Source organism: Sapajus apella, unplaced genomic scaffold, assembly GCF_009761245.1.
Source record: "Sapajus apella isolate SASKATOON/1434 unplaced genomic scaffold, GSC_monkey_1.0 scaffold1, whole genome shotgun sequence".
Classification (NCBI taxonomy): Eukaryota; Metazoa; Chordata; class Mammalia; order Primates; family Cebidae; genus Sapajus; species Sapajus apella.
Window position 1 is genome coordinate 45,668,051 of NW_022436941.1, and position 18,275 is coordinate 45,686,325.

Consider the following 18,275-nt stretch of genomic DNA (forward strand, 5'->3'; position numbering starts at 1 on the left):
AGATGATAAACTCAGTATGATGTTAGTACAGAAGGAGAGAAGTAGTTTGATTCCAGAATTATTTGAGATAAAATCAATAAGACTTAGTAGTTGACAGATGAAAGGAGTAAAGGAAAGAAAGATTTTTAAGGATAATTCCCAAACCTCTGATATAAAGTATTAGATAAAACATATCTGTAGATATGGTATCTACAAAATGGGAAACACTGAAGATGATTTTTCCTATATGAAGGTCATTTTTGGACATACTAAGGGTTCTCTTCTACCCTGAGTGTTCAAAATTCTTCTTTGCTTATCTCCTGGACAGTTTCTTCTAGGGCTTGATTCCCATTCAGACAACTTGAGGAACATTATTTGTACCAAGTCAGGAGGAGAATGTAGGGGAACAGGACAGGACAATATATCTAAACCCTTAAAATAGCTCTCTTTTTTTCAAAGGAAAAATAACCGCCAAATTCTCATATAATACTATATAATACTATCTATTCTACTATTTTATTTATACTCTGACTTAAAATACTCAAAACTGTTTTGTCCTACTTATCACTAAAACACTGAAAACAAAAGCAGAGACTCAAAATAAATGTTAAATTTAATAGGTTTCTTTCAAATCAATAGAAGTATTCATGAATATTTAAGTAATTGAGGGCCACTGCCTTTCAAAAGTGTCATTTAAATTACTATCAATATATTTTCAAAAGTTAGAACACTTTTATATTTTGCTATATTGATATTTTATAAAATAAACACATGATACAAAATAAAATGTTTACTTTTTTTTTTTTTTTTTTTACTTACCTCTAAAAGAAAATCCCCTAGATACTGAATTGGATAAAATGGAGCCTTAAAGTTATCCTTTTCTTTCTCAGCTTTAATTCTTGCATTACTGGCAATCACATGAGTTATTCCACGTGGTGAACTTTTTGGTAAAATAATATTTGCCTTTCCAGCCTCCAAAACTCTAAATAAAAATATAAACAGTATAAAAGTATTAGAAAATTTGAGTTTATTTGGTCAAATTATCTAAATTATTTCTTAGGAGTAGGAATGAAATTTTCTAATAGAGACTGATTTCTTTGGGCAGTTGAGGATCACAGAGAATACTGCAGTAATTTCTTAAATTATAAACTGTTCAGAGTAGATATTTAAAAAATCATGCTTAGTTTTTTTACCTATACATTTCTTGATAAAGCAAAGGCTTTTAGGGACTAAGAATATTAAAGTATTCCATAAGGAAAAGTCATGTCAATAAACCAAAAGGATAATGAAGGAAGTCTAAGGAAGCAGCTATCCTCAAAGGTAACATACCCCTAAGAAAGTAATTCTGGACCACAAAATATGAAACCAGTTGAAAACACTCCTAAAAAGTTAGCTTTCAAAAAAATTTTTTGCCGTGAACTACTTTTAGCCTTGGTCTATATTAAGAATACATTTTATAAAATAAAATTAGAAAAAACAAATTAAAAAATATATTTTACATTTAGACTACGAAGATACACACAAGCAGAGACATACATCACAAAAGTTTTATGAAGTTCTGCTTCTGCTTAAGCTTTAGAAAGACACAAGAGAATGTGGCTATCACATAACAATAAGAAAAAGTCAAATAATCTATAAAATTGTAACTTTTATTGAGTCCATCAGAGAACTGAGATAACAAGTCAACCAAGTAAGCTGATTTCTGACAAGCGATAAGCCCTTTTATGAAGAGACTGGACACCCAAACTATTTCACTTTTGGCAGATCAAAGGAGCAACATAGCTGACATAAAAACATGTAAGAATTAAGTAAAATTTACAAGGCCAAGTATAGGTAGCATCACAGTCTAGAAAATTGGAAGTCCCTGACATAAGGGAAGCTTGTATTCACTAGCAAGCTCTTTGCCACATGACTCCATTAAATGCTCATGAAAAAGACTGAGGGCAGATTGAGGAAATGCAGGGAGCTCTCTTTGACAGCGTAAGTGGGCCGGTGGGGACTGACTACCATTAACAGATATAAAACCATGCCCACTTCTCCATATGATTCTCCTTCTCTCATATAAAGCAAAAGCCTTAAGTCATTTGGGTAAGAATAAGACAGTCTTTTGCCCTCGGACCCAGGAAAAGATGCACTGCTTCTCTTGAAGGGGTAGAAATAAACCTTATCTGTCCTTGGGGAAGGGTTAGGAAAACCTCTTGCTGCCCAGCCTGGGAAAAATGCCCAGTTTCTGGATGAGGGATAGAAGCAAAAACCATCTTCCCTTAAGGAGCAGGAGGAATGCCACTTAGGTCCCAGATCTTGTGTCAATACACAGCAGAGATCGAATGCTGGGGGAGAGACTGGAAACTCTCTTGCTCAGGACTCTGCCTACGTGTACAAGGCAGAATTTAGCTGCCATAGAAGGCTGATAAACAAACGCTGAGAAAGCCCCAACCCCAGGGACCAATAATACAGAAAATGTTTAAGAGTGAAACTTCTCTAGCAAAACTGAGAATAAATCCAACCACACCCCTGGCCTGAAGCTGAGTAACAACAGAGAAAGGATGAGTATGAAAAGGCCCCTTCTGTTACCCAGTAGTGCAATAACTGTTGAAAGCTAGGGCAGAGCAAGAATAGTGATAAGAAACCCTCCAGCATTCCAGTCCAGTCCCCATAACAAGCACAAAGAAACTGGAGCCCACTGCTATAAGCTGAAATGATGCATTGAAGGTGATTATGGAATTAACAATACTCAAATTCAGCTGTCTTGTCAGTTTTCTGCTGCTATAACAGAATACTGAAGACTTGGCAATTTATAAGAAAAGTTTTATTCTTGGACTTTCAGAATCCCAAGAGCACCTGATGAGGACCTTCCTGCTATACCACTCCATGGAGATAAGCAGAAGAGCAAGAGACCATATGAGAAAGAGCTTACTTTTATAACCAAGTCATTCCCATGATAATGACAATAATTCTTTCTTAAAGGCCCCACCTCCCAATACCATCACAATGGCAATTAAATTTCAACATGAGTTTTTGGGGGGGGGTGACATTCACCATAGCACCAGCTCAACAACTGACAAGATTAATTCAATAACCCATACTAACTGCCTTACAGAAGAGGTAGGCCTACTTTTTGGATATAAATATTATTCACATCAGCCTCTTTAATTCTTGTACATGTAATATCTCACATGCAATAAAAAATATGAAACACACAAAATAGGCAAGAAAACCAAATCACTGTCAAGATAAAGGAATCAACAATATAAACTGAAATATGACCCACATGTTGAAATTATCAGAAAACTTTAACATAACTGTGACTGATGTGTTAAATAAACTAATGGAAAAAGTGGACAACATACTTGAAGAAATGAGGAATTAACTGGAGAGTTCAATGGAAATAGTAGAAATAAGAGGCATTATATCAAAGAAGAATTTCTTTGACAAGCTCATCTGCAGACTAAACACAACTAAAAAAGGAATCACTGAATTTTAAGACAGGTCAATAGAATTATCTTAACTAAAATACAAAAATTATCTAAAAAACTAAAAGAAAAACCTGAGCATGCAATAGCTATTGAAAAGAATCAAATAGTTTAAAAAGCATGCAATGTAGTTCCAGAAGAACACCACGAAGGATGAAATATTTAAAAGATGATGGCTGAAAAGTATTCATATTTAATAAAACCAAAAAAAAACCTCCACATATACAAGCTCAGAGATCCTCAAGAAAAATAAATCAATAATACACACACACACACACACACACACACACACACACACACTCTAGTACACATGATAATCAAACTAGTAAAAACCAATGGTTAGTAGAAAATAGTGAAGAAAATCAGGGAAGATGAAATGATACAAAGGGAAGAGAAGAATGACAGTTGACTTCTCATCAGAACTATGTAAGCCAGAAGAAAGTGGAACAGAATCTTTACCGATTAAAGTGAAAAAACTGTTGACCCATAATTCCATATGCAATGAAAATACCTTCCAAAAATAAACACCTCTCAGACAAATAAAAAATGAGATAAATCATTACCAGTACACTTACATAATAAGAACTGTTAAAAGAAGTTCTTTAAGCAAAAAAAGTGTGATGCCAGAGGAAAATCTGGATCTACACAAAGAAACTACATAAAGAAATCTAGATCTACACAAAGAAACAGAAAATGGGACAAATGAAGTCAAATATTGAAGATATATTTCATTACTTTAAATCCTCTTAAAAGTAAGCAACTAGCAAAAGTAAAATATTACCAATGTATTTGGAAGTTTATAATATATAGAGAGAGTTCAATAATAGAAAAAAGGATAGGAAGAACAAATGGAAATACAGTTGACCCATGAACACCACAGGTCCACAAAAGTTATACACCAATGTGTCTGCCTCTTCTGCCTCCCCTTCTACATGTTTTGCCTCTGCTACTGTTGAGACAGCAAGACCAATACTTCCTCCTATTCAGCCTACATGGTTACTACAGTGAGCAAAGAGAACTGGAGGCAAGCATTGAACTTTTATGTAATTCTGAGATGTATCTCAGGAAGTCCACTCAGGTGTCACCTTAAAAGGAGGATAGGAGGTAATGGTGCAGCTAGACGACCTGGAGTCAGATGGAAACAAAGCAAGGGGGTGGAGCTCACAAAAAACACTGCACAAATCTTGGTGGTAGCACAACATACCTGCCATCAATGGCACCAAATCAGAGGTATCAGTCAACAACATAGCACCTGCAAATCTACTGTGATGTTCTACCTGGCACAAATCCCTAGATGGGCAGCCTCCACGCTGAGCCTCAAAGCCTGCCCCATGGCCTTACCCAGAAGGTGAGACACACACATCACCAATATAAAAAACCAGGTGCTAGTTCTGCCATAACTGGGAATTTAAACAACACTTTGTGCAGCCACAACAGTAATGCCAAGATTCCACTCAGGAAGGGAAAAGATCCCACATTGCATTTCAGCAGAGTGGGGGCTGGTTCTGCCATATGTAAGAGTTGAAATAGCATTTAGTACAGCCTTAACACACATCCAAAGACTCCATTTAGGGAGGAAGATGCCAACCACAGTATATTTCAGTGAAGTGCAGAGGCTAGTTCTGCCATACTCAGAACTTTGAACAGTGTGCTCAGCTCAGCTTCAAAGCCTACCTCGAAGTCCCACCAAAACTGTGAGGCAAACTGCAGTTATAATTTGTACTAAGTATAGAAGTTAGGTCCCATCCATCTTAAGCAGCAATTCTACTTAATCTTGGGGTTCAAATCATAACCTTGTTAAATTGCAGATCTCAAATATTAGTAAGACCTAGCCAGGGAATACACCCTAAGTCTGGCCCAACTGGAGGCAATTGCAGTGCCTAGAGAGCAGCTCTGCCTGATTGCAGAGCTCAGCCAGTAGTCCCGTCTAACAGCAGAGCCCAGCCAGCACAATCCCCTCTCCAAAATCACAGCAAAGATAGCAGCCCAGTCATCTAGAGTACCAGAAAGCAAGCCCTACCTGTTTGGAGATGTTACCAGCCCATACAGAATCACAAGCAGTGAAATTCTATCCCTGTCAAGGAACAACTATAAAAGTTGGAAGAGGTGGCTGTCTCCAAAAATGAAGAGACCAATGCAAAAACTCAAACATTACAAAGAATCAGGACACCTCCAAAGAAATTAGCAAAGCTCTAACAATGAACCCTAAAGTAATGGAGAGCTACAGATCTATGGAATGATAGTCAAAGAATAATTCCTTTAAAGAAGTTCAGGCCAGGCATGGTGGCCCATGCCTGTAATACCAACACTTTGGGACGCTGAGGCAGGTGGATCACTTGAGGTCAGCAGTTCAAGGCCAACTTGACCAACGTGGCAAAACCCATCTTCACTAAAAATACAAAAAAATTAGCTAGGCATAGTGGCAGGTGCCTGTAATCCCAGCTGCTTGGAAGGCTGAGGCAGGGGATTCGCTTGAACCCAGGAGGAGGAGGTTGCAGTGAGTCAAGACTGTGCCACTGTACTCCAGTCTGGGTGACAGAGCAAGGTTCCATCTCAAAAAAACAAACCAAAAAACCCCAGCCAAACAAAAAGTTCAGTAAAATACAAGAATATACAGATTAAAAAATTAAATGAAATGTGGAAAACAATACGTGAACAAAACGAAGTCTGTCAAAGAAATAAAAACAATAAACAAAAATGAAATATTAATTCTGGAGATGAAGAATATAATCACTAAAGTGAAAAAAAGCAATAGAAGGCTTTAACAACTGTAGGCTTATTCAAACAAAGGAAAGAATCAGTGAGTTCAAAGACACAACATTTGAAATTTTCCAGTCACAGAAGCAAAAGAACCCAAAAGAATGACGAAAGCCTATGGGAATTATGAGACCTAATAACTGCATTAAATTAGTTCAGCAGAATAGAAAGGAAAAGGACCAGAAGGCACATTTAAGGAAATAATGGCTGAAAACTTCTGAAATCTGGGAAAAAATGGCCACATCCAGGGACAAAAAGCATAGTGGTTTCTAATGAAATTTAACCTAAAGAGGAGACCACCAAGGTACATAATAATCAAATTATCAAAAATCAAAGACAAATAAAAAATTCTGAAAGCAGCAAGAGATAAGAAACATATCGCATATAAGAGTCTGAACCAGCAGATTCGTCAGCAGAAACACTCTGAGTCAGGAAAGAGTGCTATGATATACTCAAAGTGATAAAGGAAAAAAACACTGCCAACAGTTTAGCTTACCTGGCTAAACTGTTCTTTGGAAATAAGGGAGAAATTAAAAATTTCCCAAACAAAAACTAAAGTAGTTAATAATTCCTATCAGGCTGGCCTGATAGAAATTATTAAAGAAAATTATTTAAGCTATATCAAAAGGTCACTAATCAATAACATTAAACATACCAAAGTGCAAAACTTAACAATCTAAGTAAGGCAGAATCATATTCAGAATACTCTGGACTAAAATGGTGGCGTGTGAGGCAATTGTATTTCTAGTGCAGTGATTAATAGACATATCTATTAAAAACCATAACAATTGTCAGGGGATACAAATTTAAAAATAATATAAATTTTGACATCAAAACATAAAATGGGGGAGAATAAATGTGTAGAGTTGTTACACGTGACCAAAGTTATCAGCTTGACATAGTTTGTTATAAGAATAAAATGTTTTATATAAGTACATGATACCCACAAAGGAACATCGCTACCAGATACACAAAACATAAGTAAAAGGGAATCAAAGCAAACCACTGCAGAAAACCATCAAACACAATGGAAGACAGCAACATAGGAAGAAAGAAACACAGCATATACAAATCAACCAGGAAACAAGCTACAAAATGGCAGTTGTAAGTCCTTACCCACCGATAATTACTCCAAACATAAATGTATTAAATTCTCCAAACAAAGACAAAAAGAAACAAGAGCCAACTATGAGCTGCCTATAGGAGACTAACCTCACCTCTAAGGACACACATAGAGTGAAAATGAAGGGATGGAAAAGGATACACCATGTAAATGAAAACCAAGAGAGCAGGACTAGCTACACTCTTATGAGACAAAATATAATTTACACTGAGGAACTGTAAACAATACTTGAAACTGCAAAACTGTCAGAAGAAAACACAGGGGATAAACTACAGGACACTGTTCTGGGCAATGTTTTTTTGGATTTGGTTCCAAAAGCTCAGCCAACAAAAACGAAAATAGAAAAGGAGGTTACATTAAAAAAGCTTCTGCACAGCAAAGGAAACATTTAACAGAGTGAAGAGCCAACCTGTGGAATGGGAGATAATATTTTCAAGCCATATATGTAAAAAAGGGTTAATATCCAAATACAAGGACCTCAATAGCAAGAGAACAACTTGATTAAAAATGGGCAAAGGATCTGAATAGACTCTTCTCATAAAAAGATAAATGGCAAACATAAATTTTTAAATGGTCAATACCACGAATCGTTAAGAAAATGAAAATTAACTCTCACTTCTGTCAGAATGGTTATTATAAAAAATGACTATTATTAAAGCTATGGACCAAAGGGAGCCCTGGTATTCCCTATTTGTTGGGAATGTAAATTAATACAGCCATTATGGAAAACAGCATAAATGCTCCTCAAAAAACTAAAAACAGAGTTATCATATAATCCAGCAAGCCTACACCTGGGTATATACTGAAAGGATTTGAACCCAGTATGCTAAAGACCTGTCTGCACTCCCATTTTTACTGCAGTGTTATTCATGACAGTCAAGTTATATAATCAACTTAAAGTGTAAATCAATTAATAGAAAAATATAACATAAATTCACAAAAGAATACTATATAGACTTCAGAAAGAGAGAAATTATGTCACTTGCAACAACATGGATGAACTGGAGTACATTATGCTAAATGAACAATCCCAGTGCAGAAAGACAAACACTATGCTTAACTTACATGTGAAAGTCTAAAACAAATCTAATAAAGTGGAACACATAGGTGCACTGTGCATAATGGTGGCTACCAAAAGCTGTGGGGGGTGGGAGAGAATGGGAAATGTTGGTCAAAGTATACAATAACTTGTATTTGAGATAATACAAAAAATAAATTGAAATTACAAAATCAGGGCCATTGACAAAATACATATGCAACTGATAACAGGACATAAATATAAATAAAGCAAAAGCTGATAGAACTAACAGAAGTAATGACTAATTCAAAATTACAGTTAGAAAATTAAGTTATTCTATCAGTAATTGGGAATAATAAACTTGTAAATAATCAATGGGTCAAAGAAGAAATGAAAAACAAAATGGAAAATACTCTGAACTTAATAAAAAAGCAAACACAAGTAATTCAAATTTGTGGGATGTAAATAAAGCAATGCTTAGGGGCAATTAATAGAAAAATAGAAAGGTCTAAAATCAGTGATCCAAGTTTTTACCTCAAACACAAACAAACAAAAAATCAACCAAAGCAAATTAAGCCTAAAGTAAGAAGGCTGGAAATAATAAAACCAAGGACAGAAATCAATGAAATAACAAACAATAGAGAAAATTAACAAAACCAAAAAGAGTATTTCAATTTCCAATCGTTCTTCACTAGTATATGAGAATGCAATTAAATTTTATACAGTGATCTGTTGTCTTTTGATCCTGCTAAATTTACCAGTTCTAGTATCTTGGTTAATATGGCGAATTATATTTGATTGATTCTTAAATGTTAAACCAAACTTGTATTCTCAAGATAAACTGTACATCATGGTGTATTATCCATTAACATTTTGCCAATTCTATTTGCAAACATTTTGTTAATGATTTTTGTATCCTAAACCTGATAAATGACCTAAACTTAATGTCATATTTAATGGTGAAAGATTTATTTTCCCCCAAGATTGCTAACAAGGCAAAGATGCGGACTCTCATCATTTCTGTTTAGCATTTACCAGATGTACTAGCAATTGCAATAAGCCAAAAAAAGAAATGAGGCATAAAATTGTGAAGAAAGAGAAATTGTCTTTATTTCCAAAGACATGGCTGCACACTAAAAATTTTAACCAAGATACTAGAACTAGTGAATTTAGCAAGATCAGAAGAATTCTCTGCCATAAGAAAAGTAACAACAGTCTTAGAATAGTTTACCCAATAAAAAAACTTTAAAAAATATACCAAGGACAAAATGAAATAAAATTATGGTGAAAACAGTATGAATAATGAAGACATCACTCCATAAACCAAGAATGATGCTTTTGTAGTAATAGCAAAAATCCAAAAGTGCTTCAAAACTAATCTTACATTAGTTTTCCTTTTTGTTTTGCTTGAGTTGGCCAAAAGGAATAATATGGAAGGCAAAATAGAGACATCCAGAATAATCTAAAACAATATTGTAAAGCAGATTTTGCTCTATTAAAGACACATAACTTTAAATGAGTGTAACAGCTTACCTAGGAGATTGGAGTAAATCACCGTGGCTCATTTGGGCTAAATTAATAATTGCAAAAACACACAGAAACTACTCATGCAAATCAAAATTATTTTCTCATTAATTATTTTAGCTTTTATGTAATCACATCCTACCTTATAAGAGAATCACTTCGCTTATCAGTTCTAACAAGGAGGACAACTTTCCATCTGTGGAAGGCTCCTGGAGCACCAGTGCGTTTCAGTTCTTCACGCCATCTTTTAGGTGCAGATTGCATTTGGGGTGAATAATCGGAATCTTTTTCAATTTTATATCCCCATTCATAAGTTGTTTCATCAAGCCATCTGCCACTTTTGGCACTATGAATTATATAGTCCTTAGTTAGTATCCACTTTCCTAGAAAGCAAATGAGCTGTCAGTCACAAAGGGATTTTGGTTCTGATAAATGACAAACAATAAAGACCAAATATAAAATGAGTCAACTTTTTTCAAGATAAGACTCTTAAGCTATACTGCCAACATTATCTTTGAACTATGCATTTGGTGAAATTTTGATAGTGAGAGGCTTACAACATCACTGAACATTGTATGTAATCTTTTCCATGATAAATTATACTTCTAAATACAATTCCATAGTTATAACCTAGTTATAATTACAGTTTCATTTAAATATAATTCTAAATTATAATTCTAAACACAAATCCAAAGCTTTAAAATCCAAAATAAAATGTGGTATTACTTGAACTATTATTACTATCATTATTCACTATTTTGGGTTAGATTTATATTTTATTTTCCTCTCTCTCTCCTTTTTCTTTCTTTCTTCCTTCCTTCTTTTCCTGCCTTTCTTCCTTCCTTCCTCCCTTCTTTCTTTCCTTCCTTTTCCTTCCTTCCTCCCTGCCTCCCTCCCTCTCTGTCTCTCTTTCTTTTGAGATGAGGTCTCACTATGTTGCCCAGGCTGTTCTTAAACTTCTGGACTCAAGTGATCCTTTTGCCTTGGCCTCCCAAAATGCTGGGATTACAGGCATGAGCTTCCGCAGCCGGCCAACAGTTCCTTTATCTGGTCATCAATGATCTTTTTGAACACCATGTACAATGTATATCTTCATAAATGCAAGTGTTTTTCTTGGAAGTTAAATTAAAAGAGAATAAATTCGCCCAAGTTACATACACTTTTTTTTTTTTTTTTTTTTTTTTGCAATCAGTAGGCTAATATGTCAGATCAATCACAGTAGAGAAATCTATAAAACTGGCAATGGTGACAAAACGATAGAGGAGAAAATTAAGTCTTAATTTGGGTCTACAGTATTTAATATCTTACAAAAATAAAATAGCATAACCATTGCTTCATAGTATGAATAGGAGGAGAAGCAGCAGAGAGAGAACAAAACCATTGACTATATCCATTGACAGATCAAAGAAAACTTGACTGAAAACAGCTGAGACTTTAACAAAAGCTTAAGTTTTGACAGTTTGTGCCAATCTTTCCGTTAATGTATTTTTTTTTTTTGTCTTAAATAAAATACACTAAATCCTTGGTGAGGTAAATATTTCTGCCTATTTAATATATTGTTCATGTGTTACAAAATTTTACTCAGAAAAGTAAGCCAAAAAATGTTAAATATTTTCAAAAAATATCAGAAAAACACATTTAGTTTGATATATAAATGTGCTATCTCTCCAGAGACTAAAATATTTTTTAACACAAAGATTGTTTTCAAAAGTTGGGGGAAGACAGTTAACGTACCTGCTGCACAAGCTGCTAAAAATTTTTCACTCTTACATAGGCGTTCGGCTATAAGATGTGTACAATTTTTGTATTTCTGGAGGGAAAAATTCATATCAAGAAATGTTACAAAAGTAAGATTTCCTTTATAACACATTCTTTTTATTCTTGCAGTATCAAGAAGGCAGGCCAGTATTTTAATTCCAGTTATTTTTCAACTATACCTTGAACATTTTGATAAGTTTCTTACCTCACTCTTAATAAAAGTGCAATCTAGTTTTAAAAGTAATTTGACTAGAGCTTCCTTTTCTTCCATCTTAAATCCTGTCATTTGGATGATATGCTTTGGGGCACCATCTTCCATCTAACAAATATAAAAATACAGAAGATAACATACATTAAAGATATTATTCACAGGGTTAACATTGTTATTTTTTCTTAACTATGAGTACTAAACTATTAAACACATAATGAATTAAAAATGTCAGGCATAACTGTTAAAACAACAGTAAAATTACTTATATACAATAGAAATTAGTTTTTGAAGTTATCTTCTCAAAATGTGGCCTTAAAAAAGTGAGGTTTTTTTTTCTCTGATTTGAACATTAAAAGTCTGAATTAGTATATTATTTGACAGTAAAACACACTGATGAATATACTTCTTCCGAAAATGACAGAATGTTATACAAATATTGGCATAATGTTATATAAGCTTTATTTAAACAGTATTGTTTGCTAAGAGCTTTTGAAACTTATAGACAAGGAAACATTCAGATTTTACATGTGGACAGATATTAAAGAATATCTGGAGAAGTTAACAGAACTCATGGTCCCACAATATTTATATCCAATAATTTAGTACTAAAGTAGGTACACATAATGATCCTGGATCCTATTTGCAATCCACATTTCTTAACTTTGCTATTTGTATGTTAATTTCACCATTTACAAGGTAGACTGAAAATCATGTTTTTTATTTCAAATCTACATTTATTTTCATAGGGACCTTAATCTATGTTTTAACATAGTTCACAAAAAGTACTTTGTGTTTAGGGAGTACATAACTCACTGAATTTCTCATCAGAATACAATTTTGTTTGTTTACACGAGGTTGAACTGGAAAACTAGAGAGCATCTTAAAGAAAATCTCATTCTTTTCACAGACAAGGAAAGCAGGAACTAGAGACATCAGGGCAGTTTTTCATTTCTCTAACAATTTTGTCACCATAGCTGTGGATTAATAGTTAAGTAATGCCATAGCTAGAGTAACAACAGTGGCTGTTTTCAACAACCAAAGAAACAATGACTTCTTTCAACACAATCACAAGTAAACTTCAAAAACTCTTAACAGTTTGAACCCAGAACTAACAGCACACAACTGATGAAGTGAGAAATGTTCTTTATAGAAATTCTATTTTTATAAAACATACATACATACACACACACACACACACACACACACACACACATATTTATTTAAAGGTTGAAATTTAAGAGTTAAAATGGAAAGAAAGTCTCACTATAAACAATTTAAAGCATTACTCAAAAGTGAACTTTTATTTCCTTGCTTAGAGTTTCAAAAAGGAGGAAGTCCAGCTAGGGTAACTGCACTCCTGGTTTTTCTCTACGCTTCATCACTCCCCATTTTGTTGGAGAAGCTCCTTGAGACAACTAAATGGATATTCTTTGCTCAGCCTATCTGCATATTTGCAAAGACGGTCCACATAAATGCTTTCTGACACATCCTAAGGAGCTGCCAGTAGCAGTCCAGCACTGCCTGTGTGTATAAGTCAATTCAGAAGTTATATACTAAGAAGCACACTGTGGTTCCATATCAAAACTATCTCCTTCTTGCAGAAGGATGATGCAGGAAAAACAACAAAACAAAAACAATCACTTCCTTCAAAACAATGTTTATTCAATAAAAAAGCTGATAATTGGACCTCAATTTATCTAAGTTTCACATTTCCCAGCTGGCTGCAAAAGAAACAAAGAGATACAATGTATTTTAACCCTCTAAAACTCAGATACAGAACATAAGAAGTGCCTTAAAGATAAGGCTCTTCAATAAAATAAAGGCTTTTTAAAAAAAGTTACAAGGGTTTGGTGTAGTCAGTATAAAATTTTTAAGTGCACCTAATAGGGATTCTTATGAAAATTAATCATACATATGAAACACTATCATCAGTAAATTAATCAAGCTTCTTGTATAAGGAACCCTCTACTGTATTAATCATGCAATTTTTAAAAACCATTCACATGGGTTAAATAACGTAGCTCTTGAGTGCTAATATCCATTAACAACATAGACAAGCAATACATAAAAACTATGAAAGAATATGCTCTGCTGCTAGAAATAATAATTTAGTCTGATGCAGAACACATATGAATACACACAGAAAAGCTACATTTGGATTATAAAACATATGTCCATAACTAGGGAGAAATGCTTTCATTACTTCTAGGGAATAATTTTTAAAAATCCGTTAAGCAAATTTCCTTTAGAAAATGACAGGTCTTGGCAGGGCGCTGTGGCTCATGCCTGTAATCCCAGAACTTTGGGAGACCAAAGTGGGCAGATCACAAGGTCAGGAGTTTGAGAACAGCCTCGCCAACATGGTGAAATCCCATCTCTACTAAAAATACAAAAATCAGCCAGGTGTGGTGGTGAGCACCTGTAATCCCAGCTACTTGGGAGGCTGAGGCAGGAAAATCGATTGAACCTGGGAAGCAGAGGTTGCAGTGAGCTGAGACCACACCATTGCACTCATGCACTCCAGCCTGTGCAGCAGAGCAAGATTCTGTCTCAAAAGAAAAAAAAAAAAGAAAGAAAGAAAGAAAAAGAAAACAACAGGTCTTTTCAGAAATACTGGACAAGTGAAATTAAATATATCTGTGAATATCATCTCAGTATTCAATCAATACTTGTTTTTATCAAACTGGTTTTATCAAAAACCTCTGTTATCAGAGGAATACAAGTGTTCTAAACACATATGCTTGTCCTACTATTTGTATATTTTTAATGCATTTTAGAGCTTCAAGAGCTATTTAATGGCTATTTCGGGAATATTGCCAAAGAAGTTTGAGTGGTTTTAAAAAAAATCTAAAATCCTCCCTGAGTATTATAAAAATTGATGTATAAAAACAAATATTAAATAATCGAAATACACAAAAAGTAATGAAAAATAAAAACTGTTATAATACTGTTACCAAAAAAGCTTTATTTAAAGCTTATCCTTTAAATTTTATTATTTTGCTTCCTCGAATTAAATAAGTTATACAAAAATAAAGGAAACATAGTACACTATGTTGCTGTTTCCAGATCATGTTAATAATAGCTATTTTTAAATTTGAATATTATTAACAAGGCAACCTTTTAACATATTTTGGTTTCATGTATAAATTATTAGGATTTACTGGAGTTAGTGTGTAAAGCAAAGTTTTCACCTTAAACCATATTGTCTTTATAATAAATATGATGGAAATAACCCACTTTGTGTATTTAACAGCATTTTCTATCAAAGCAAGAGCCCATAGTAAAATGAAAATAGGACTAACTGTATCATAGCAGAAATCAGGAACCCCTTTTAAAGCAATTTCTTTCTTTTGAAAATGATTAAATATGAAACTGATATTAAACATACAATGGAAAGGGAAGTAGGAAACCAAAGTGAAAAAATAGAACGCCCTGATTCAGACATTATCCATAAAATATGGATATGTTTAAAAACAAATCAGAATACAGAACATTCTAGTCACAAGTTTATCAGAAAAATTGAACTACTAGCTAAAGTTTCATCACAAATCCCAGTGATGGCCCAAAATAACTAGCACAGTTTAAAAACAGTTTTCTACAATAAAATTATCTACCTCAAACAAGAGAGTTTATAATACATTTAGCAATTTTTTTTTTTTTTTTTTTTTTTTTTAAAAAAAAAAACAGCAGACAATATGACAAGTGAATGACCTGGATCACAGATCTAATTCATGCAATTACACAACTATATATGTAGGTACAGACATAAACATGTATAGATGTACTGATAAGATTTATTTACAAAATTCATGGTTTGATGGTTCTTTCTGACCCTGTAGGATTAACAATATAATAACCTGATATGTCAATGAAGCCAAAAAGAGCACTATAATTGATTTAATACATATCAATAACCCAGACAATTAAAATTCCTTTAAAGTACAATCAAGTTTAGTGTAGGTGATATGTCTGGGGTATGGAGGATCAAGAGCTAACATCTAGAAGTCTTTCAGCACAAGTAAGAAAGTAAATTGTACTAGTGGTTACGTCCAGAAAAATTATAGATCTCTCTAGAACTCATGGCAGGGCAGGGAGGGGGGTGGTGTTCCTTGGAGCATTCATATAGAAGATAGTATCCTAACACCAAAAAAAGGAGAAAAAAAAAAAAAAAAAGCAAAAAGAGAATGACTTTTGACAGTTAAAAGTTTTATCTTTACTATCAAAAAAATTAAAATTATATGACATTCTTGGTTATGAGAAAATGTCCTTCTGTAGTAATTATTTTTAAAATCTTATAGTAATTAACAAAAATTAGTTACTTACCTTGAACAATAAAATACAACTAAGAAGATAATGACTATGAACAGAGTTAGCCTTTATGCATAGCAAGCAACTGTCTCTGTGGTATGGACTTTCCCAAAATATCTCCCACATGGGACTATTCTTGATGCCTGAAATTCCTTTGCAGTTGGTGCAAGTCCAAAATGCAAATAAAACCTATAGAACTCTTCATCTTAATTAAAAACAATATTTATTATAAATTAGTTTTTTAGGTCCTTTGAATTCTTTATAATTTGACACATAGCTAGAAGATGTTTGAAGAACATGTTGAAAATTGAGCTTACAGAAAAGGAGGAATACAGATGTGAATACAAAGGTCTGGTTTGGGAGGCAAGATGAAAGAGTAGGGTACAACCCTTGGAAAAAAGGGGAAGGTGCAACAAAAATGAGAGGCAGGGATGCATAAAGAGGCTTTTGTAAGGAAAATAAGGATAAACGCTTCTCTACTCTGCATTACACAGGGCTGGTTTCTTTTATAACCAGCCCTACCTATAAATGAACTCTGAGAAGATAGAGAATCTTAGAAATAAATTGTATGGTATCATTAGCTAAAATAAATAAGGGTTTAATAAAAAACTTTGATTTATATATTTAAGAACTAAAGTTTTCCCCAAAAAATAATCTTAATAGATTTATCTTTCAGTTTTAACATGCACTTATTATAGAAAATTTGAAAAATTCAACAAAGTATTAAGATTAAAATCATTTTTAATTCCTTCAGTCTGTAATACCATTGTTACCATTGGGGAGGGGGATTGACTTCCAGATTTTATCTGAGTGTGAAAAACATATTTGACAAGATTTGGATATTACGTTGTCTCATATCTTCAGTTTTATGTCATATTATATTGTAATCATTTTTCCATGCCACTTAATACTCTTCATGGTGTAAGGTCATATGATAACTAGTGGTTTCTCAATGTTTGTTATTTTGGTGAATCCTTTTGATTTTAAACCTACTTCTACAACAAACTCAGAAAAATTATTTGAAACTCCCCTCATCTGAAAAACATATAACAAGCACTGAATGCAGTCAAGATTTTTGCTCTGAATTAATGAGTCTAAAAAATTTTCATTATTTCTCTTATCTAAAACTTTAACTGGGAAAGTAAACAAATAATTGTTAAAACTGAAAAGCGGTCCAAGTGTTGGATCTCTGTTTGAACCAACAGTGCAAAAGGCAGACACATGCCACAGTACTTACACTATGTGTGTAAAACACTGTTTGGCTTTCAACTACTAGTGGACTTTAGAAATTCTGGGCCCTTTAGGCTTAGGAGCTGAATTACACCCTTGGTTTAAATTTATTCAGCTGGCCTTGGGACATTTTGTTTTTTAAGACACAGTGTCTGTTTCTTACCCCATTCTTCAAAGATATGAGAGAGAGAGATTCAAACGCACGCATGTGCACACACGCGCGCACACACGCACATACACACACACAAACATTATTTGACAGAAGTATCTAGTGATGAGACTTGAGGGATGCTCTTATTCCATGTCATTATTTGGGAAAGAAGCAGTAATTAGTCCCTTTGCTGACAAATTTAGCACTAGAAGGAAGAAACAGGAACAAGCAGCAAAGTGCATATGGTGAGAAAAATAAAAGAGGCTTGCGGGGGCATATGATGATGTCCAGTCTATCCCATACTGTACAAGGCACAGGCTGGGCAGATGTTAATTTGGGGATAAAGGAGTTCTTAAGGAAGCAAGTTGGTGAAGAGAAGCAAGGTTCAGAAAAAAAAAAAAAATAGGTGGACAGTAGATATTGATTAGCCATAGGGGACAGAAGTCAAATGTGCTTTGATATCCTAGGAAATTTGGTTTTCTTAGGAGGAAGAGCATGCATCTAAGATTGAACAAGCAGTATTTAACTTTGATTGGGGACCTACTGTGGCTTATATACTTCATATATGTTAGCTCATTTCCTTCTTCACAACATAAGTGCTATTTATTATTCTTATGCAGATGAGGATAATGGGAAATCTGAGTGATTAAGAAACTACCTCAAGATTACACAGCTAGTAAATGGTGAAAACAAGATGCAAAGTCTTTGTGCAAAAATTATATGCCTTTTCTACAACACCAAGC

The 18,275-nt window shown here is 33.9% G+C and overlaps 1 protein-coding gene across 4 annotated transcripts in view; it reads right to left on the minus strand.

Annotated features, from left to right (window-relative positions):
- SLF1 (SMC5-SMC6 complex localization factor 1) overlaps nucleotides 1-18,275 on the minus strand; it is a 95,115-nt gene that overhangs the window by 73,187 nt on the left and 3,653 nt on the right. For 3 of the 4 annotated variants that reach the window (XM_032274000.1, XM_032273390.1, XM_032273756.1), the window contains exons 2-5: nucleotides 11,838-11,951; nucleotides 11,609-11,684; nucleotides 10,017-10,257; nucleotides 799-961 (exon numbers count right to left, since the gene is read on the minus strand). In XM_032274000.1, the coding sequence (XP_032129891.1) occupies nucleotides 799-961; nucleotides 10,017-10,257; nucleotides 11,609-11,684; nucleotides 11,838-11,951 (594 nt within the window). Of the gene's footprint in view, nucleotides 1-798; nucleotides 962-8,397; nucleotides 8,630-10,016; nucleotides 10,258-11,608; nucleotides 11,685-11,837; nucleotides 11,952-18,275 lie in introns of those variants that run through there. The other variant, XM_032274087.1, reaches the window with a different exon arrangement.